A 24,486-nucleotide genomic window follows, 5' to 3' on the forward strand; every position below is an offset into this window, starting at 1 on the left:
CACATAAAGTTCTACCCTCACTGATTGTCTTTGAACTTTACCGAGTCTCACAAGCGATTGTGACCCTTTTGACCTTTCGACAGGTAATAACGCTTACAGCAATTCCACACCATGCACCAGGGACTGGTCATACTAGCAGAAACAACTAGGGAGGCAAACTCAAAACCAACTAATGCATATATAATATTAATGGTCAGCTTTTAACAATCTTTTAAACCGTTTGTCCCCAAAATATGTTCAATTGTGTTAAGATGACCAATGTCATAACAAAGATTGACTTTGTTTTAATCGTCATTCATTCCCAGCATTAATTCTAGTTTGTTTACCAGGTGACGGACCCCCTGGTGCATGGCTTGTGGGTGGTTTTTGCCTGTGCGACATGACTACAGTTACTACTGAGGACTTGCCTGCTCGGTTGGACTGGTCTATCATGGGCTGAACTATTCTTCTTCTAGCATTAATAAACCTGAAACAAGAAAGGAGAGTAAGCTGTTATTTAAAAATAACACAGTTTTTCTATACTCAAAACTTGCAAGATTTATTTATTTATTACATTTATATACTGCCCCATAGCCAAAGCTCTCTGGGTGGTTTACAGCAATTAAAACAATAAAAACAAATATACAAATTTTTAAAACACAAAAAAACAATTTAAAAACACAATTTAAAAAAATCAGAAATTTAAAAAACATCACAATTTAAAACAATTTTAAAAACACATTACAAAAGATTGTAATGTTTCCCTTCAGAATTGGTCCATGTGAAGATTCAAATGCAGCAAAACCTGTAACCTCTGATGACCTTTGAAAACACAAGCTTTGGGTTTGAGCTGATTTATGCTGGCCTGCTTTTACCACAGGTGGACACTTCCATTTCATCTTTTCATGGGGGAATTAGCAAAGTTTTCCAGAAACAATATCAGCACCACTCTTTTTAATTCAGATGAGGCTAGTAAAAAATTGGTAAGAGATGCGCACCCATAAAAGCATTAATTTCTCTTTGTGTCCCACACTCAACCCAATTAGTGATATTTCTATAACGAGTTCTCTATTTTTTTTCTTTGCAGTTTTTATCAAAACCTTTCCTGCCTCTTGCAAACAATTCTATTTTAATGCCTACTATTAAGACAATGAACTGTGATGGCAGCTCATCATCAAATGAGCACATGTCTGGAGTTTTATCACCATCAGCTCACACTACTAGGGACTGGGGAGCGAAACATTCCTTGTAGATTCTGTGGTGCTGTTTTTCCCTCTTTGTGCTCTTTATGCAAAGTCTGAGGTGAAGGGGAAGTCGCAGCTATACAGTAAGGACCTTATAATTCTGTTTCCTTCTGACAGGCCTGAACATTTACAGCAAACATCTTGTTATTGTAATTACTGTATCACTGATGAACTAAAGCATCATGGTGGATAACCTGATTCAGATGAAAAGTAGGAAGCTAAAAATTGTTATTTCAACTTGCATTCTGAACTTTTTACTTCAACCACTAGTTCTGGAATTGTTATAGAAAATATAAAATTTGATTAAAATGCAATGTGAAGTTGGTTAATAAGGGCTACATGTAATTTTGTAGTGTAAATAATAAACGTTAAAGGGCAATAATCCATGAGATGGATGAATTACATCAGAATCTCATGCTGAAGTAGCTATTTTTTTATTCCTGATAACACCACCCAATGTTATTGTCCTTCAGCCTTTTAGCAAATGTGAGAAGTGTGCTGGGGAACAGTAACAATATTACAGTTGTTTTTAATTTATGATACAAACAGTTGGCAAAGCCAACTATTTCTTGTTTTGTCCCCATCCTCCTCCATGCTGAGTTCAACAACGGGAACACTGAGACTGTGGCGGAGGAAGCTCATAGCCAGTAATGCCACCCCCTGGACTGGATGCAAGGAAGAAGGCATACTGACAGATGGTGGGCAGTGCTCCATGCACCCTAGTGGACCAGCCTCCCCTGTATCTAAATATTTCCTGAAAATGGGAATGTTGGGAAGGGCAGGGGGCCAAGGTCTATACTGCCCCATCCTAGGAGCTCTGAACCTATCACCAGCACAGACACTTGGCACTTTAGTAATCTTAAAGGGAACATAACAAGTATGTGTTGCTTCTTAGGTCTAAATTGCTTTATAATTGCTTATTTCACATGGTGTTTTAGAATGAGAAAGGAGAATTACTATAAGCATGTAGAAAGATTGTACACATATTAGCTTCAGAGATGTGTGCTGTATGAGTTTCTTTGTATTTATTTTTATACTAACAAATACTGAAAATGAAAATTGTGATCTTAAAATCATTTCGTAATTATGTTATACTAAGCATGAGTATACTGAGCAAAGGTTATAGTAATACTCCGTTCTCATTAAAAACACCATATAAAACAAGCAATTAAAAATTCTACCTTTTTCCCTATTAATAATCTTACACCATGACCAATTCGAAAATTGTTTGCGTTTCAGAAAGCAAACTCTCAAAGGACAGCTACAAAGAAGAAGAAGTGTTTCCTTTTACTGAAAGTCCTTAGTGTTCTTTGATTTTTGCAGGTATATTACATTTACCCTTGTAAGGAATCTGGCATGATCCCGTTACAACAATTCATGTGTAGCACAAGTTTTCTATGTGCTGAACTACGAAAGCTAACTAAGGAGAACCTCATATACAAGTGAATTAGCTTGCATGTTTACCACTCCTGCTGTTTGAAGGAGCATCATTTTCAGAGAGAAGCATAATAGAAGTATGCCTTTTTATTTGGACACTCCCTTCTTTCCTCTCCTGATTGGTACTGACACAAGCTTCTGAGAGCACCAAATACCTCTTAGGTTAGACCAGCCTTTCCCAACCGGTGTGCCTCCAGATGTTGTTGAACCACAACTCCCATCAGCCTCAGCCATTGGCAATGCTGGCTGAGGCTGATGGGAGTTGTGGTCCAACAACATCTGGAGGCACACTGGTTGGGAAAGGCTGGGATAGACAAAAGGAGAGGAAGAAAAGGGAATGCTCAGTCAAGGTGCCTCCTTCCCATGCAAAAAGAGATCAACACTGAATGTCTTCCCTCTAATCTCCCTTGCCAACACTGATCACTTGGTGGGCAGGTCAACTGCTTTGGTTCTAAAGCTATGCAATAGCAGCAACACATACAGAATTTTCCTTTGTGCTTGTAGTTCCCTGAATTGGGCCAACTGTCTTAATATAATGCATTAATTTCCTCTTCTGACATCAATTTTAGCCCTCACAGAATCAGGTGTGTCAACTGCGGACATGGTTCGACACGACTTAAACACAGACACCACCATCACCCATCAGTCTTGTGTGCATGTTCAGATGTTAATGTTAAGGCTAAAACCAAAAGATATGGTGTGATGGTCACCATGTGTCCTCCAGTTCCAGAAACCCGCCAAGGTCTGGAGCAGCTAAATTGCTGCCTCACAGCACCAAGCTCCAGTTCATTAGGCTCAGGCATGCAGCTTGTAAGCAGTTGCTGGTATACGGCAGCTACTAAAATGTCAGAAGATTGCAGGTACCCTACTTAAGAAGCAGCTAGCAAGCAGGCCTGATTGACAGCCACTGCACAAGGGTGCACAGGAAATAGAGCAACTGCAAATTGGAATACAGTGATGGCAAATGGGTGCACTCCTACACTTACGTTGGGTCTGGCTAGTTGGACAAGAGCAGTCTCTCACCTCATGGTTGAGTTTTCCCTATCAGGACAGCTGCACTCTGCAAGTCAAGGGAGGGGGGTTACAGATGACAGCTGAGGAGTCTGAATTTAGGGTGCGCCAGACTGTTAGTGGTTGTGGCTGGAATCAGGTGACAGGCTATCTGCTGCACTGCTTATAGGTTAAAGGAGGGGTGGGGGCACTAAGAATGCTTTGCCACAAAAGCTGTCAAAATCCACAATCTGACACTGCACAGAAAGTATTTGGAGTTCCCATGGAGAAAAACAAGTGGAAAACCTTATTCTACACATAGATTATCAACTTAAACTTCCCCTGTGGATTCCTCAACAGAAGTCATTTGGCGCAAGAAGTCCCATGGAAGAGAACGTTATTTAAGCTGGTTCCATTAGCCAACTTCAGCAGTGTATTGTGGGAGCCACAAACCTATATGAGATTAACTCTTCTTCCATAAAAATAAAAATCATATTCTTAGAGCAGGAGAAAACTTTGAGGTAGTCATCAAAAACTGGAGAACATTTATCCAGTAGTTGGGAAAGCTCTTCCTGAGGTATATTATCTAATACACCCTAGAATGCTCAACGAAGAACTAAAATATTTTTAAAAATGTTGTACTGACCTATTCTTTAAAAAAAAATATTTTATTGTGGATTAAAGCCACCAGCATGACTGTCCCAGAACAAAAATGCATTTCAATAAACTCTTCAGTCTAGTATTTCCTCTAAACTATCCTACAGAAGATCTAACCTAAAAACCACAGTCACATCAGTGTGCCTCATGCTTCTTTAAATATGTTTCACACAAACACTTCATAGTTATCTTTTTCTTAAGTATTCTCATATGGGTGTTGTGTTTAGTAGCTATTTTGAAAAGCAGCCATGTGTTTGGGTGCCTTTAGAGTGATTTCAGAGGAAAGAACATTTTCCTTCTGGGCAAAGTAATAAAATGACATTCTTGCTCCTCCCCCTAGAAGTCAATTTAAGGTCAGCTCCCAATCCTTGTATCTGTTTAAATAAACTGCTCCAGCTGTTTGTTTCCAAAATACCCTTTAACCTTCTGTTCCATCCTCCCTGCCTTTGTAACAGAATACTTAACTTTGCATCATAGTAAATTCTATGACCCTATGCATAAACAAAATACAGAACCTTCATGAAAGTTTTTCTTTTTTACAATTCAAAATATCCCATTACATTAAAAAGTTGTGTTTTGCTTTGAGAAAACTCAATCCAGTTTCAGAACATTTATAATACCTTAGAGCTTTTAATTTTTAAAAATACTTAATATAGAAAAAATGTTCTCTGTACTTTTTTCCCATATGTAGATGCACACAGACCCAACTGTCTGTCTGTCCTCCACAAACATACTCCGTCTAAGTCTTCAAAAATCAATTGTCAGTTAAAATGGGAGAGCCAAGCAGTAATTTTCTACCCTATCTCAGGGGCTTGGTGCGGGTCTGAATGTATCCAAATCTCATTTCCTCTTCAAAAACCCAATGATATCAAAGGCAATTTAATGAATCTCATTCACAAGTCCAGGTTTTAACTTAACTGTTCTGAGCCTCGACACAACTCTCTATCCACTGCCTTGTCAATACAAAAGTTCCAATTGCCTTTAATGACTTATTTCAATATTTCAAGCTCTGTTATAGTTCACACTATTCTGGTTTTATAAATACACACACAGGTATATTTCTGCACAGAAAGCATTCTGTGTAGGAAATGTGTGAAAATCTCATGTAGACTGTGTGATGTGTTACAATCATAAGCACGTGTCTGTCAAGGTGCATTTACCTCTACACATATGCTTTGTCTGTTGACAAAGCTGCTGCCATGTAGAATTTTTCCCTCCAGCCCAAAGACCTCAAACGCTATAATTAGCATCAGCTGTTAAACAGCGAGATAGATGTATCATAATAATGGAAAAGTTATATTTTCTGGCATTCTGCCAAGCAGAGCCAGTTGCATCTAGGGTCTTCCTTTGCACATATGGTGGGAACCAAAGATAAATTAGGAGGAATGAAGAAAATAACAATCTTTCCTGCGTATAATAATCACTGCCCTTTTTGCTACTCTCCACATGAAAGGAGAATCAACATTTTCAAGGAGAACCCATTCTCCTATTACGAACTAATTTGCACATCTCCATCACTACATATTTTGTTCCATTTTTTTCTCAGTCCAACCGCCCCCCTCCCCCACCACGTCTAACTCCCTCATTCCAAGGGTCCCTGCATTGTGAGAGTATGCATCTCTGGTCACATGGATAAGATTCAGATCGAGACTCAGTGATGCAGCAACCTGCCTTTGACCTTTGACCTTCAGCTCTGCTGCCTCCACTGTGATGTACAAGTTTTGTTTCCTCAGCGTAAGTAGTGATGACAAAGAAGAACCTTACCGTTCTCTCAGCCTGAAAATGTTTAAAATGGTACGAGCTAGAAAGTGAATATTTCCACAGGGTCACAAAGCCACTCCAAAAGACACCATTTAGTAGTGCACCCAGGGTGACATTCTTCACATAGATCTTCCCATTTTCCATCTTGCTGTATTTCTTCAATTCCCTTCTCATTCTGTAGCCATTTGCATTGCTGGCTAAAGTGAAAAATCTCCTCTCTTGTCTCTTTTGGAACACAGTCATTTCACACTTCGGTCAACTGAATCAAACAAGGCCCTCTCTTACCATCAGTGTCTCCTAACGCCACCTTTACTTAAGAATCTCTAGGGGCTTTGACTTATTCATCCTAAAATATATACTGTCTCAAACAAGACTTCATAAAAAATAGGATGCTCAGATTTTAGAGAAATGTTTAAAGTTTTATTCCTTAATTCTTTTCAATACATTTTGACAGCCACCCTCTACCCAGAATCTTAAGCCCCATGCTGTTTGTTGAAAATTTCACACCAAATACTGAAATAGGGATGGTGGCCAGGGGTCCGCGTATTAACAGTGGTACTACAAGTAAATGGCAAAACACATTTCCAGCACAGTCACTTGGAAACTGTTTGTAGGATATACAACTGCAAATTTAAGGAGAACCATGGCTATTATCAAAGCCTGTTTATCATTTTAAAATGTATACATAGCACTTTCACATTTTAAAAGCAGCATAGCAATTGATATGGAAGAGGAATTTTCAATTAATCCAGTACTTACAATTAGAATAGCACCTTAAATAAGCAATGCAATTTTTATAGATTTTTTTATTTTCTTGTACTTTTAGCCTTATTCCCTCCAAACACTACATTAAATAATTTTTTAGACTGGCAATTTCCTATGCCACTTAATAGAACATTAAGCATGTATCAGCTCTAGTTAACACAGTTCTTACATGAACCAGTTCTGAATTAACCGTTTGGTGTCAAGCAAAATTATTACAATGGAAACTAATTAAAGGAGAACACTCAACTACTAAGTTTACTTTCGTCTTTAGCTTGGAAAAATAGTTGTCTTTGTAACTGATTCCTTTTTATTTTGCAGAGCCATTAAAAGAAGAAATGGGCCTTTGCCATAATTATCATTATAAAATACAGTTAGTGTCTTCCCAAATGTAATCGTAATCTTTAGTTCACTAAAATGAGAATCTAATATTAAAAGAACTCTAACAATAACCATTAAAAGTTCTTTATCTTCAGTTCAACTGCTGAGCTGATTATAATCTGCAACTCCCATTCATTAGTCATCTATGCTTCCCATTCATCTCTTATTTGCAAAATTAGGTTCTTAATCTACTCAAAAGAAAATGGATTCAATGTAAACTTAACCCCTATGAAGTCATGTTTGGCAATTCTTCTTGGTTTCTACTCCTTACAAATAAAGCCAGTCCAGAATTGGAAATGTACTACATCATTTAACAAGAAGGGAAGAAGGAAGGGAGAAACTTCATTCTCTGCCCACCACCCATTTCAGAAACATAATATTGGAATGCCCTCAAATTGCAGTAAATTCATCAATCAGATTTATCAGTGAAACTGGAATATTTGTCAAATTACTATATCCAGACGGTTGGCAAATGTTGTGTAAGAGCAAACTACAAATAAAGCCCTATGCAAAGCTATTGATGAAAACCCACTAATTAACTTGACAATTTGATGTAAGGCGCTAACGAAAGCAATGTGCTGCTTTGCAATTTAGTTTTAAAAATAGCGCCTGACTTTAAGCGTTACTATGTGACCGTACAATTGTATTCATGTTGTACGGTCAAAAAAAGTTTCCTTAAAGCTGGAGAACATGGTTTATATTCTCTCACAGGCACAGCCAGATAATGTACCGAGCATATAAAGTGCGGAGATGGAAGGGATGAAGATGAGATCAGCTATGTACACCGAATATGTATGCTTGGAGAATCCTGGCTCTACGAGTCAGGCATGTAAGCAACATCTTTTGTCGCCACCCTCCTTGATCTCCTTTTGAACACTTCAGAAAACTGCTCTGTCCCATAATTCACTTTCCCCTCTAAATTCACCCAAATGCATAGTTCTGGCACTCTAGAGAATTGTGATAGAGGTCAAGGACAACATTATTTGCACCAGACTGTGGGGAAATACAGACAGTCATGCAACTGCATTTCTCAGTAGTGTTCATTGTTGACTATACTTACACACACACACACACAAGGTGGCTTAACCCCCCATGCAGTCCCCATACAGAGAACATTAATAATACATAATAATAAATAACAATAAGTGAACTCCCATCTTCCTTTTCCTGTGAACAATATACCCTTGTGAGCCTTCAAAATTTCTACAGTGAAAGAAGCACAGACATTTTTTTTAAAAAATCCTCAACATGGTGAAACAGTAACAGGAATAAAATGGGGAACTGGCATATGGGGACATTTGTGTATGAAGATGTACCAACATATTATTATCCATGTTACCTACATCCAGAGCAAGGTAAATACAGTTGACAAAATAACCTCTTCTGCATTGTTGTAAATGCTGCCCTAAGGTTGAGAACTGAAATGACCTGCAACAGCCTAAGGACCTAAGCACATCAAAATAGAATGTTAACAGCTAAAAAAGAGATCAACACAGCAACATCAACAGATTTTTTACACATCAACACTACATAAGCAACACAATGAACTTTGGGTTCTGGCACTACAGACATTCTAGTGTCTTTCATAAAATTTCCTGTTCTGTAGTGGTAGAGTACATTTCCTTTAAAAATCCTTCTCCATCCAATCCATTTCACTAATCCCACTTGGCTACTATTTGTCTGAGATGATGGACTCAATTGCCCTTATTTACGTTTGGGAAAATTGCAAATATGTGAACCACACCCCTGGGTATTGATGCCAGGAATGTCATGGCATTTTAACAAAAGTGTGCATCTTCTAGCATTTGAGAAAAATTAAAAGTATCCCCTTTATTTTATAAACTGATGATAAATTTCTTACTTCTTGAGGTAGCTATTAACATCAAAACCAAAAAATCCACAAAACTGGAAAAGTAACAATTAATAAAAGAAACATCAGATCGAAATAACTTATGTTATACGTGCAAAGTTGTTGCTAAGTACCCGAAGAAACAAGGGGAGAATCTGGACTCAAGGTCTGGATTAATACTAGGGAGGAGTAAGCCTGAATCAGAAGCTCATGTTATACACCCTTCAACTTTTCATTTGCAGCATTATGACACAGGTCCAAATACTCTGAATAGAGTCAGCTGCTGTTAAACTGCATTTCCAGAAGTTAAATTTAAATACCTTAATTAACTTTAATGTTATTTCATGTGAACAGGAAAAAATAAAGTACTCATGCCATATTTAAATACAGTTGTAAAACTTTCATTTCTATTCAGGCTTGATTTGAAAGTTGAATGTCATAGGATATATAGAATACACCATACAGTATATTCTGTGTGTATACAAAATAACAACACATTTATATTTGTTTTAGAGTATTCAACCTATTTCACATTTATTCTCTTGCAGCGATGCTTGGAACAACCCTGCAAGGTAGGTCAGTATTATTCACCCCATACTGCAGATGGCTAGCTAAGGCTGACAGTAAGTGGTATCCCTAAGACAAGCTGGTAAATCCATGGAAAAGGTGAAATTTGAATCTCAGATTTTCTTGATTCATAGCTAAGCCTGTTAAATACTATGTTACACCAACTCTCTGGTGTATTGTCTGTGCACATGTGGGTCCTATTAGAAATTATTTTCTATTCAACCATACAATTCTGATTCCATCAATATAGGGCGGTATCCAACAAAGTATTTCCACTAGTGCAAGGATTTCCACTTCGACAATGGAACACCTCCTCCCTCTCCTCTCCCTGCACACCCTCTACCCTCCCCAAAAGTAATCAAGAGGAGTGGAGGAACCCTACCAAACAGATTTTAGGGCCATGTGAGGAGAGGAGAGGAGGTGCCATAGTACAGCCAAAAGTCCTTGTGCCACTGGAAGTATTTCATTGGATGTCACCCCAAGTTTTCTACATATTCACTGACCACAGCATCTAAAGTTTAGATTCTAAACATAGCAGAAGCTGCCTTTATTCTACAGCTGCATGGCCCCTGGTCCTATAAAAATTAACACCTCAGATCTCAGGGACAGTTTATTAATATGAGCTATGAAACAGGATGTCCTCTCATCATCAACATGATTCCATCCAGGTGTCCTTTCCTGCTGCTTTGATATGATAAGAATCCCAAGGGGGAGAGGGGAAACATGTAGGACAGGCAGTAGAGAACTTGAGGTGAAATGCATATTTAGAAGAGCGTGCCATGTGACTACAGTGACAAAGAAAGCCCTCCACTGTTGCAAATGCATGTACAAGGCATCAAGCAGAGCTCTTCCAATTGTGAAAAGCCTGGTGAGCTTAGGCATTCTCTGTCTGAAGGCTAAATTATATTTTACTGTCACAAGCCTGCAACCTACCTTGTATACAAAACCATCTGTATTCTGGCTCAACTCAACATGGTGAATGGCGGTATGTACAGCCAGAATCCTGAGTCCCTGAATGCTCAGCCTATCCTGCTTATATGGATGCGTTTCAACTAGCACCACCCACAGAAGTCTGCTTGGAGGGAAGCTAGTGACTGGCTACTAATTGAATTTATGCCTTATATTGCTCCTCCAAATCAGTCTGAAGAAGATGGTGACTTCTAGCTGGGATATATCAAATAGCTGTTACAGAGAGGGCAGGCTTCCACTTCCACCTCAACAAACAAACAGCAGGCATTTGGGTCCATTACTATCACAGCTCTAAAATATTATTTGTGGGCATGGTGTTGAAATGGTGGTTTATCCAACTGAGGAATTATCTATTTACCAGCTCTCTGCTTTTGACCTTGGTGCAGTACTTAACATTGGAGTACAGCTTGGTACACTGACTACCCATAGAGATGAGACATGGAACATTTCATTGTAACATTTAAAACAGACTGCTAAAATTACTCACAGAATCCTAATCAGCATGAACATGGCCAGCCTTGCAGCTATTATGCTTGACACCTTGCAACTTTATGACATGATCAGTCCTCCTTGAGCCAATCTATACGTAAGTATTAGTAGTCATCACCTGAACTATACGTTACCATAGCGGGATTAGAGGGGTTCACAAATCCCTCAAAAATCTACGAGAGGCAGTTGCAGGTTTCTCTATCGGAACGTTAGCTACAATAATGGTCATAAAATAGATCACGCAGGAACAGAACCAGAGACTGAAATCCAACGACTGACAAAATGTATCACCAACATTTAAAAAATATTTTTTTTTGCAACTGTAGTGTTAAAATAAATCTCAAGACATAAACATGCATCAAGCAGCTCCAGTTCCTGCACATCAGAATACCATTATTTGATTTGGTTTTCATATAATCTTCCAAGAACTTGACTTTTCCAGGCTCAATTTCAGATGGTTATTTTAATCTTCTCATTGATTTGGCCATAGCCATCTTTTCTGGCCTTTCAGTGGTCCTAATTTTAATAGCATTAACAGATCCAAGTACAGTAAATTCCTTCATACAGAAGATTATGACAATCAAACCAGCAACAGAACTGACATATAGGTACATATCTTGAAACAAATGAAAATAGCTTTAAAGTACAATATCTTTTATTTCCTAGCTCTACAGAATGACTCAATTTAGACATCATGTCAAAACATAGTTTGTGCTAACCACACTTTGAAAGCTCAAGCTATGGTTTGCATTCTAAACATAAAACAGGCAAACCATAGTTTCAAGCTTCTTCTTTGCATTCATCTTCAAACCTCTTTGTTTTTTAAGTTTACTCCTCATGGTACAGCAGCCTCTGAAGTCAAAGAAATGGCCACAACAATGGGTTGTCAATTAAGATACTACAGCAGACCATAGTTAGCTCACACTTCAAATTGTGGTTTCTGATTACAGCTTGTCTGTCGATTGGAAATCGTGGTTTGTCAATTCAAATGTCACATCACATCGCTTCCTTAACCATAGTTTGGTCCTATGTCTGATATTACTAAGACATCAACAGACATGAATGTCATTTGATTATCCCTTATGACATGTTGCATGGAGACTTTTATTTGTTCCAGAAATGGGAACTGATATATATAGGGGAAAAGTGGTTGTCATGGAGCCTGCCCACACATGTACAACTGAGAAGCAGTGTGGCAAAAGGGCATTTAGATGTATGTATGTATGTATTTATATCCCACCGTTCCTCCTAGCAGGAGCCCAAGGCAGCAAACACAACCACTAAAAACGCATCAAAACATCATAAAAACAGACCTTAAAATACATTAAAACAAAACAACTTTAAAAACATTTTTTAAAAAAGCTTTAAAAACATCTTTAAAAAAGGGTGAAAAACATATTGTTTGGGGAAAAAAATTAAAAGCAATTCCAACACAGACGCAGACTGGGATAGGTCTCAACTTAAAAGGCTTGTTGAAAGAGGAAAGTCTCAAAAGGTGCGAAAAAGATAACAGAGATGGCGCCTGCCTAATATTTAAGGGTAGGGAGTTCCACAGGGTTGGTGCCGCCACACTAAAGGTCCGTCTCCTATGTTGTGCAGAACAGACCTCCTGATAAGATGGTATCTGTAGGAGGCCCTCACCTGCAGAGCGCAGTGATCGGCTGGGTATATAACAGGTAAGACGGTCTTTCAGGTATCCTGGTTCAGAGCTGTATAGGGCTTTGTACACCAAAACTAGAACCTTGAACTTGGCCCGGTAGCAAATAGGCAGCCAGTGCAATTCTTTCAGCAGCGGAGTGCCATGTTGGTGATACCCTGCCCCAGTGAGCAGTCTCGCCGCCACATTTTGCACCAGATGCAGCTTCCGGACCAACCTCAAGGACAGCCCCACATAGTAATTGATTACAGTAATCAAGCCTGGAGGTTACCAGTGCATTGACAACAGTGGTCAGGTTATCCCGGTCCAGAAACGGTCACAGCTGTCTTATCAGCCGAAGCTGGTAAAAGGCACTTCTAGCCACTGAGGTCACCTGGGCCTCTAGCGACAAAGATGGATGCAGGAGCACCCCCAGACTATAAACCTGCTCTTTCAGAGGGAGTATGACCCCATCCAAAGCAGGCAACTGACCAATTATCCGAACTCGGGAACCACCTAAGGAGCTCCCCCAAGGGGCAACCTCCTCTGGTGTCCCTTCGGTGGCGACCCCGCTGGCGGCACACCCGCCGCCCAAGGGCAGTTGGGATTTTATGCCTCCTGCCCCAGCCAGCAGCTGATGCAAGAGACTGCAAGATTGACTTCAGCCTCTCTCTGGAGCCAGGGTCAGGCAGGGGGTCCCAGTCCTTGAAGCACTTGCCAGGGACTTCAGCTCTCGAGGGACAGCAACAGTATCTCCATGCCTTATTTACCTCTATATTATACAGCCACGAGAGTGGCTATATACCATAGCCAGCATGCATTTTTTGCATTCTACAATGTTAAATTGAAAATACCCCTCATGCCATCCTGATGCTTCACATAAGCTCGTTTCAAAACAAAACCTTACAAAACTTATAGTTCTGAACTAGAAACATTTGCTTAACAACCCATTTTCATGGCGATACACAAAACAGTCAGAGAGAATCGAGAGTTCAAAGTGTAAAAAGAGAGAGAGAACCCTTTTGGACTTCTTTCTGTCAGAGTTCTCATAATTTGTTGAAATTAATTAAAAATCAGCCATATTCACAGAGTACCTGTAATCCTATCACTGACCTTGCCCCATACTCTGACCTTCATCCTCTGCAGTTTAAAAGTTAAAAAAATGCCTGGCTGATTTTTAATTAAATTAAGAAATTTAGCATTGAACTCAATGATAATGTCGGCATGCTCAGTAAGAACCAATTGTCAGTGTTCTAAAAGCCAAACTTGCAGCTTCTGGGCTTGCCCAATCAGAGGGTCACATCCACACCAGCCCTTTATTTCACTTTAGACAGTCATGGCTTCCCCCAAAGAATCCTGGGAAGTGTAGTTTGTGAAGGGTCCTGAAAGGACATTCCTATTCCCTGACAGTGGCCAGAGTGGTTGAACAGTCAGCCGTTCTGACTGAAGCTCTGTGAGTGGAACAGGGCATCTCCTAGCAACCCTCATCACCCTTCACTAGCTACACTTCCCAGGATTTTTTGGGAGAAGCCATGACTATCTAAAGGGAAATAAAGGTCTGGTGTGGATGTGGCCAGGAACAGCTTTTGTAGAATAAAAAGGTGCAGGAAACGCTGAAAAGCAATGATACTGGTCACAATGTTTTTCTTTCGGAAAGGAAAGGAACTTCCCCTCTGCCCAGTGCCCACCCATCCAATCTCCTCCCCTCTCCCTCCTCCTCCCTCCCCCTCCCCTCCTTGCCCCTCCCCCAGGACAGTTTCAGCTATCCTAAGCATCATTGTACAGGAGTAAATCCCACAGAACTCAAAAATCATGCAAATGATCAAACCTGCCCTCCCCTCCTCCTCCCTCCTATCCCCTCCCTCTTGCCCCTTTCCTCCCCCTACCTTCACCCCTCCCTTCCCATCCCCATCCCCTTCCCCTCCGCCCTCCCCCTCCTCTCAAATTCCCTTCCCCTCCGCCCTCCCCCTCCTCCTCCCCCATGGTCAGTTTTACCTATCCTAGGACTACGACCTGGGAGACCAGGGTTTGAATCCCCACACAGCCATGAAGCTCACTGGCTGACCTTGGGCCAGTCACTTCCTCTCAGCCTCAGAGGGAGGCCATGGTAAACCACCTCTGAATACCGCTTACCATGAAAACCATATTCATATGGTCACCGTAAGTCAGAATCGACTTGAAGTTGGTCCATTTCATTTTTAAACATGATTGCATGCAGGTAAAACCCATTGAACTCAATAAGCATGCAAATGATCAAACCTACCCTCCCCTACTCCTCCCTCCCATCACCTCCCTTTTGCCCCTCCCCTCCCCCTTCTTTCACCCATCCCCACTCCCCTTCCAATCCCCTCCTGCTCCCCTCCCCCCTTCCTCTTTCCCTCTCCTCTCCCCTCCTCCCCCTCCTCCTGCATGGTCAGTTTCACCTATCCTAAACATGATTGCAAGGGAGCAAATTCCACTGAACTCAGTAAGCATGTAAATGATCAGACCTGCCTTTCCCCTCTCCTCTCCCTTCCTCCTCTCTTCTCCCTCTTCTCTCCTCTTCCTTCTTCCTCCTCCCCTGCCCACTTCAGGCTTCCCTCCCCATTGTCAATTTCACCTATCCTAAGCATGATTGCAGGGGAGTAAATTCCACTGAACTCAGTAAGCATGCAAATGATCAATCCATTCTCAGCAAACTTGCACAGGATCCCATTTCTTACCTCCCAGATTAAAAAGCAGGGAAATTCACTAATAGGCAAAAAACCTTGCGCTTTAAGAATGTGCCTATAGCCAATAGATATTTCTATCCAACTTTAAAAAGCAGGGAAATTGGGCAGCTACAGTGAATGCACCAGGGAGCAGGAGACCTGACCTCCTCTCTGAGATATTGGACTGCCCTACAAACGCAATTTGGGTTGGTCTTTCATAGTCCAATCCATTTCCTGTGTAGCTTGGAAGAATTTAGTAACACGTACGTCTGAGTATATGGTGAGTGGTGGCAACACCTGCAATCAGCTCAAATAACAGAAACAAGGCATGTGCTGTGCTGATTTTGTTTTAGTAGGGAGGAATCAACAATATTAAAACAGTTGATATAGTTCAGATAGTCACTGCAATTTTAGTGAAGTTTCCTATAGTAAATCATTTACTTCTGTTTCTGTGAATATATCACTTTGCAACACTAAAAAAACCTCCAAAAACTATTGTGGAATAATGGCACTGACTGTTCTGCGGAATAGTTTCCAATGGCCATGAGGAGTGTCTCGTTTGCACAAGATACAACAGTGGGAGGTAAACGATATTCTAGCAAAATTCCTGGTGTGCTCTATGTTTTTAATTGACCATGCCCACCTTGCCTTAAGTGGAGTAGTTTAAGCATAGCAGGCTGAAAACATGCATTTTGGGCAGGCCAAGTTTGTTTTTTCCAACAGCTAGAGTCATTGCTGAAGTAGCAACATATTGTAATCAGTCTGATTTTACATCAAACTGCAGTTTCAGATTCAACTGTTAATGCACCCAAAATAGAAGTAGAGCATAACCTGCAGTTTGAAACACAAAAGGCTGTCTTCACCATCATATGACATTGACAAATAAAAAGGCTTTGAAATTATTAAAAACAAATTTGACACAGATTTCTAGGATGAATCATGAGAGAAATATAATTTTCTTGGTTAGATTCTCTGTAGAAACATTAGTAATACAGGAAAGAAGTAAAGTAAGAAGAACACCAACAAACATACAAAAATGTAATTCTCCATCTTTGGAGATGGCAGGTGTTGCCACCACTCACCATATGCTTAGAGGCTAATGTGACCAGATTCTTCCAAGCTACACAGGAAGTGGATTGGACTGTGAAAGACCAACCCAAATTGTGTTCGCATTTTTTTTTCAAATTTGTAGGGCAGTAGAATATGTCAGAGAGGAGGTCAGGTCTTCTGCTCCCTTGATGTATTCACTATAGCTGCCCAATTTCCCTGCTTTTCAAAGTTTGATAGAAATATCTGTTGGCTACAGGTACGTTCTTAAACCACAAGGTTTTTTTGCCTATTAGTGAATCTTTATCTATGTTCTACCCTTCAACATACAACGTTCCCAGAAATATATAATATATATAAATGTTTGTATATAATGGATGAAAAGAGATTTTCACAAGAGTAAAATGTGAATTTTAATCATAATATGATCAGAGTCGTCTTCGATGAAAGGATGTGACAACAATATTTACTTTTACTTCCGATCTGGGCAATCTAACAGTGTAATAAACAATTGTTAAGACATACAGTAGGGCTTCGCTTTATGGCACTTTGCTAATGTGGGGGTCTGAATTAGATGCAATTAGACTAAAGCCCCATTCACATGGCGCTTGTTCTGCGTTTACGGTGATTTTTGGGAGTCACACACCATTCTATTCAATGAGTTTCGCTTTTCAGCGGAGGTCCAGGAAGTAACCCGCCGTATGAGTAGGGCCCTACTGTACTGGATTTTACCAGCAGTTCTCAGAAATACCAGGCCACAGAGTCCGGCCTGTACCAACTCTGGTATTTTGTGTTATCTTTCCCCTATCTCAGTAAATCTGAGCCCAAACCACTTGAAGACATGGGGAGCAGAGTATTACTGTAACGTAGCATACATTCAAGTAGTGCTATCCCTTTCTGTGAGCCAGGACTATGGCACACTTGCAAAAAACAAAAACAAAAGATTGTCTCCTTGCTTACTTAGCAAGGAGCACAGAACTAAACCATGACTTAGGGCTACCCTGTGGGCTCTTGAAAAGGAGAGTGCATCCACTTGGTTCCTTCTCTGGTCCTCCTCCTGCAGCACTACTATGAACTAAGCCATAGTTCAACTTAGGGTCACATGTAATGATAACAATGGATATGAAAGGACCATATTCTAACATGCTTCCATTATTATTTTTTAAGTATATGTAATTTACACTGGATCATATTTGGCAAAATATCATGATTGGGCAAAATATGTACCCTCAAAAAGCACTTCCTTTCTACATCCCTCTGGCCTTGTTTCATTTCTGCAAAGGCAAAATAGTTTTATCCAGCAAGAAGGCAACATTTGCCCATTTTTAGTATTTCAGGATGACTTTTTAACCAGTCAAAATCCAGTTTCTTTTATGTAGGCTCAGCCTGAAGCAAGTTTTTGATGTAAGTGAGAAAGAGGGTCTCTGAGGAGACAGTTCTCTGTTCACTGGCATTTCAATTCTCGATGGCTAATCACGACACACCAGCCTCAACAACTGATGGCACAAAGTGGATACCACATTTTCGCAAGCACAAATATGCCAGAAGGGTGTATTCCAGACCACCAGCCTCTCTGTAATATATATACCCTGCCATCATTTTAAGACAGACTCTTTTGTGGATTTTTTGTATAAATTGCCATTATAAAAATTAGTAAAAAACGTTCCTTGATTTTGCAAATGTAGAGGAAGAAGGACACTACAATGATGAATATTTTTAAACATCTTGAATTTAGACAAAAGAAACAAAAGGGGGAATTCTGTTCTGTACTCTTAGTCCTTCTTAGTCTTAGTGATGTAGTCCTTCAGGGGCCCAACAGGACATCATCCTTTCACTTTTTTGCAGCTGGGACCCAGTCAGGTCCCTATAGCTCCAGTGTCCTTCAACTTTATCAGCCAATCAGCATAAAAAGGGAACATTAGCCAATAGCCACTGAGAACACTGTTAGTTTAGTTTTAGTTTAGTTTAATTTCATTTATAAACCGCCCATAACCAACGGCTCCCTGGGCGGTGTACAACATAAGATAATACAATAAATCAACAAAAATCACGAAATATAAAAATACAGATACATAATAACAATAATGTAATATTAAGATCACTATACCATTAAAACATTAAAATACTTTAACATGAATTAAAATGCCTGGGAGAATAGAAAGGTTTTAGCCTGGCGCCGAAAGGATAACAACGTAGGCGCCAGGCGTACCTCCTCGGGGAGACTATTCCACAATTCGGGGGCCACCACCGAAAAGGCCCTGGATCTTGTCACTACCCTCCGAGCTTCTTGATGAGTCGGTACTCGGAGGAGGGCCTTAGATGTCGAACGAAGTGCACGGGTAGGTTCGTAGAGAGAGAGGCGTTCCATCAGGTATTGCAGACCCGCACCGCACCGCACTCACTTGGCTTGCTAGCAACCTACTTCCTTGCCCTTTCATGCTAATTGAAGCCAATCAAAGTGGAAGGAGGTGAGTGAGCCACTGAGAAGACCACATGCTTCCCCTTTCATGCAGATTGGCTCCTAAGGAGGTCTGTTGAGGCAGAAGGCAAGCGCAGGAAGGACACCAAGAAGCATGGACTTGCAGATGACAATGGACAGCAAGCAAGGAGCTGCTGCTTCCTGTTGACTGAAGTATTTGCAACGCACCCAGTTTCCTGTGCCACCTGCTAGAACAGTTTATATTGTAACACTCTCAATTTTTTATTTTATTTTATTGTTTGCATCTTCATTGAAGATGCAAGGGAGCCCACCTCACTGACTTTGCACTTGAATTAACTGCGAGTAAGGACAAAGGACAAAGAGTTTCATTGCCATCTCTGGATCTTGACAGGAGGTGGAGAGTTTTGAACTCAGGGATAATTTTGTGGGTTTGTCTATTGTTATGAGCATGGGGGGGGGCTGGAATGGATGATTTCTGTGGGTCACCTTTCCAGCCTCTGATTTGGAATCCTATGCCTGGGAGGCTGGCTCTGCTAGCCAGATGAATCTCCTTTGTTAATCAAATAGAGTGGCTAGGTAGTTAATGGTCCTATTTAGTTCCCCCGGTAACTGGTGAAAGGGTCTGGGAAGATCCTTTTGTCATTTTAAACTCTACCGGAGGAGAGTCTCCCCCCCACTCCTGGGCGGGGAGAAGTGTGTTTGGAGTTGGCAGTGTGTGTTCGGGACAACTAGGGCTGCAGGCATGCGGAGAGGCTGGCTCCCTGCATCGTGGCGATAGGATGCCCCTGCACCTAGATGGAAAAGCTGGATATTCGACTGCTGATGCCTTGAACCCCTCCATCCTAAGCTCGGGTTGGAATGTGTGTACATAAATAAACCATATTTCATAAAGACACCGCAGTCTCCGCTGGCCTTCTTCCCAAAGGAAACCAAACCCTGGATGGGCGCAGGGACCCCCCTGAAATCTCACCGCTCGGAGATTGGGGGAGGCGCGCAACACTATGTTACTTATCTCTTACTACCATCAGAGCTTGGAAAAGTTACTTTTTGGAACTACAACTCCCATCAGCCCCAGCCAGCATGGCCACTGGATTGGGCTGATGGGAGTTGTAGTTCAAAAAAGTAACTTTTCCAAGCTCTGCGCGGCCATTTTATCTTTGCAAGCAAGAGTCCTAGGAAGTAGGTGTGTGTGAGAGAGAGTGGGGGGGGGGGCAGCAGCATAGTTAAACTCTCTGTTGTTTATTAACAAGGATCCCAATTCCCAACCCAGCAGCACACACAAAATAAGGGTGGGGGATATGTGTGATTTTGTTCCAGCCCAAAGCCAGAAGTAGGGGAAGGAAAGTGGAGGTGGGAGTGGGAAGAGAAAGTGTGTGTGTGTGTGTAGTTCAATCCAGCTAGGAGTGTGGATCTGGGTGTTTCTGTTGATGGGAGATATAATGAAGGGTCTTGGGGAAGGAAGGCCAATAGCAATTGGTAATTTTGGGGTTGAGGGAGTGTGCAAGGGGGCTGGTTAATGTATGTGTGCTGGTGAATCAAATGGGAAAAGATCTGCACATGAGGATTGAGTTGAGAAGGTGAAGCTTCCATATAGCATCATATTTTGCTGACCCCAAATATGTGTGTGTTTGTGCAGGGGAAGGAAAGAGAGAGAAAGTAAATTGGTGTCTGGATGTTTCTCTTGTGATAGAGCAGAGATACAATGAAGGATCTTGGGGAAGGAGGCCAATGGGTAATTCTGGAGGGTGAGGGAGTGTGCAAGAGGGCTGGTTAAGAACATAAGAACATAAGAAGAGCCTGCTGGATCAGGCCAGTGGCCCATCTAGTCCAGCATCCTGTTCTCACAGTGGCCAACCAGGTGCCTGGGGGAAGCCCGCAAGCAGGACCCGAGTGCAAGAACACTCTCCCCTCCTGAGGCTTCCGGCCACTGGTTTTCAGAAGCATGCTGCCTCTGACTAGGGTGGCACAGCACAGCCATCACGGCTAGTAGCCATTGATAGCCCTGTCCTCCATGAATTTGTCTAATCTTCTTTTAAAGCCATCCAAGCTGGTGGCCATTACTGCATCTTGTGGGAGCAAATTTCATAGTTTAACTATGCGCTGAGTAAAGAAGTACTTCCTTTTGTCTGTCCTGAATCTTCCAACATTCAACTTCTTTGAATGTCCACGAGTTCTAGTATTATGAGAGAGGGAGAAGAACTTTTCTCTATCCACTTTCTCAATGCCATGCATAATTTTATACACTTCTATCATGTCTCCTCTGACCCGCCTTTTCTCTAAACTAAAAAGCCCCAAATGCTGCAACCTTTCCTCGTAAGGGAGTTGCTCCATCCCCTTGATGATTCTGGTTAATGTATGTGTGTGGCAAAGAGTTCCATTACTCAGTGGTTCTTGCCTCCAAACAATGTGATCAGAATCAAGGCACAGAACCCTCTGTTTCATGCAGTGTTTGATGTTGGAGACCCAGGTCCAAGTCTCTGCTTAGCCAAGATTTTCAACCTACCCTGCCTCACAGGATTGTTGTGAAGATAAAATCAGCGAGCTTGTTTTGTGCATTTGGGATAAGGTAAGAAAGAATTCTAAATGAGCAGAAAGAAGCTGACAGCATTCTTCTGTACAAAACCTGTACTGCCCACCAACATATGAATAGAGGCACCTACTGGACATTTAAATGCACTGGCTTCCCCCTTCCCCTTCCCTTTCCTCTCCTCTCCTTTGAGATTAGAAGAGATCTGGACTACCAGGGTCTTTTGTTATGGATTCACATGATTAGTTTTCAATAGCTGAATTTCATTTGAAGCTGCTAGTGAAAAGTCCATTCCCATCAGAGCAATTTGCATCACTATGCCACAGAACTCAGCCTCCTAGGTATGGCTGAAATGCTACAGCAAAGTGTGATCAGGGTCTCCCATATCCCCTTGCCTTAGCCATAAGAAATACACTGATGTGGTTTGGTCTGCAGATAAATAGATGAGCCTGCTTAATCATAAGAAAATGCTGTCAAAATATGCATCTACAAGGCACTCGCAAGCATGGCCAGTTCCAGGTTTCTGGCCCTTGGCACAATGGACCCCTCCCCACCACCACCAATGCCGGGCCTGCTCACCTCCTCCCATCACTCCTCCTTGTTGCTGTGGGGGCCTGCTGGTACTGATACCACCACCTCCTTGTCCTCCTCAACGCTTGCCCAGCCTGTCAGTGCCTGGAGCCTCCAGGTTAGCCCTTCTGCAGCCACCATTGCCAGAAGCACGTTGGGCCTATAGGACACAGGAAATTTCAGCTCGCCGACAGCCTGTGAGGAGATGTTTCCCATGCCATGGAGGCTGCTCCCAAGGGAGCAGGGCCTGACATGCTCCTGGCAATGGTGGCTATGGAAGGGCTCACAGCAGAGCACTCAGAGCCGCCAGCCGCTGAAGTGATGGGTGAATGGTGAGGAGGAGGTGGTAGTGGTACCAGCAGACCTCCACAGCAACAAAGACAGGTGGAGGTGACCAGACCTGCTGGTTCCTGGGACCTCGGGCCAGTGCCTGACCTGGCCACCCGCTGGCAGCAGGCCTTCTCAGAATGACTCATGGCTACTTCCCTTTTGGGAGAGAACAGCAACTGAAAAGACCTTGGCAATGCCCTGGTTCTCAGTTTAAAACAGCCTTTCCCAACCTGGTGCCATTCATGTTTTTGAACTACAAACTCTCATCAACCCCAGCCAGTGTCGGGTGGAACTGATGGGAGTAGTAATCCTAAACATCTGAAGGGCATAATGTTGAGGAAGGCTGGTTTAAGAATAGTGGAAGTTTTATCAGGGCCACAGATCATCTTTGAAAGTTGCAACCAACAAGTGAAAAAAAGAGAGAATGAGTATGCACAAAGTAATTTCCTTTTGTCATAACTTCAACTGGCTCCCCATCAACTTATATTTAGAAGAGAAAGAGCAGAAGGCTATCAGATGAGTTTAATTTCTGCCACCATTCATCTCAGAAATTAGGTTATGAGTTATACTAATTTCTTGACTCTGACAACTGATACATCTTCACGTAGGCCAATGGATTCACACTGCTGTCTTCGGACAGAGCATAAACAAAAGATGACAAACCACAAATACAGAGATGAGCACACATCTTAGGAACATAGGAAACTGCCTTATACTGATGTGGAGTATTGAACTTGGGTCCTTCTAAATGTAAAGCAGATGCTCTGCCCCTAAGCTAAAGCCCTTTGTAAGTTCAGCAACCTCCTTTTCCCATTTATTATTTGTATTTATTAAATTTCTATCCCACCCTTCCTCCCAAAAGGAGGGAGGTAAACAAAAGACAAAACACTAGAAACATGTGTAAAACAACTTAAAAACAAAACATATTTTAAAAAACATCTTAAAAACAAAACATTTTATTTTATTTTTTTAAAATAAAATAATGTTCTTTAAAAACATCTTGAAAACAATTCCAACACAGATGCAGACTGGGATAAGGTCTCTACTTAAAAGGCTTGTTGAAAGAGGAAGGTATTCAGTAGGTGCTGAAAAGACAACAGGGATTATGCTTGTCTAATATTTAAGGGGAGGGAATTCCAAAGTGTAGGTGCCACAATACTAAAGGCCCCGCTTCCTATGTTGTGTGGAACGGACCTCCTGATGAGATGGTATCTGCGGTAAGCTCTCACCTGCAGAGTGCAGTGATTGACTTGGTATATAAGGGGTAAGATACTCTGTATAAGGTTTTATACACCAAAACCAACACTTTGAACTTAGCCCACTAGTTAATAGGCAGCCAGTTTATTTACGTATTTGTATTTGTATATTTCAAACGCTCACATGTAGCATGCCTCTTACCAGTTGATGGGGAGCAAAAGCATGAGAGATCTATTGCCTTCATGTCATCTTTGTGGGCTTCCCAGAGGCATCCAATTGGCCACTGTGGTAACAAAGATGCTGGACAAAACGGGCCGGTGGGCTAATCCATGTTCTTAGCTCAGAATGTCAATTTGTACTATATGACCTTCATTAATAATTTTTTAATGCCGTCAGTTCACAAAGCATTTTGAAAGTGTTTCTATACAAAATGCACAGATCTACAATATAACCAAGCAGTTCCAAAGCACACAAGAGAGAGGATAAAAGAAAAATTATAAATCATCTTTACATAAAACCATGTTTCTAGAATTTAATCCAAAATAAAAAATAGAAAGTCATATCATATTATTCCATTCCTCCCATATGAAAGGTGGTGTGGTCTAGTGGTTAGAGTGTTGGACTAGGGCACGGGAGCCCATATTCAAATCCTCACTCAGCCATGAAACTCATGAGGTGATCTTGAGCTCGACATTATCACTCAGCCTAACTGGCCTCGCAAGATTGTTGTGAAATACAAAGTGGGGACAATGTGTGTCACCTTGAGCTCCTTGGAGGAAAGATGGGATAGAACTGTGATAATAAATAATACTTGATGTCTCATGCCATCAGTTCTCTTAGTATATTTCCAAAAATACTTCCATCTCCCTATGGGGCACGGCTGCATTTCTGAATTTGTCACTACACTACCACTCTTAACAGACTAAAATAAAGACATTGTAAGAAAGAGGGGCACAGAATTAAG

General features: G+C 41.3%; 1 protein-coding gene across 3 annotated transcripts in view; it reads right to left on the reverse strand.

The window, feature by feature from the left end:
- LOC133382794 (homeobox protein Meis1) overlaps positions 1–24,486 on the reverse strand; it is a 217,615-nt gene that overhangs the window by 5,641 nt on the left and 187,488 nt on the right. For all 3 annotated transcript variants that reach the window (XM_061622227.1, XM_061622230.1, XM_061622228.1), the window contains exon 10: positions 408–466. In XM_061622227.1, coding sequence (XP_061478211.1) covers positions 408–466 — 59 coding nt within the window. The remainder of the gene's footprint in view (positions 1–407; positions 467–24,486) is intronic.

Source organism: Rhineura floridana, chromosome 4 (assembly GCF_030035675.1).
Source record: "Rhineura floridana isolate rRhiFlo1 chromosome 4, rRhiFlo1.hap2, whole genome shotgun sequence".
NCBI classification, from domain to species: Eukaryota; Metazoa; Chordata; class Lepidosauria; order Squamata; family Rhineuridae; genus Rhineura; species Rhineura floridana.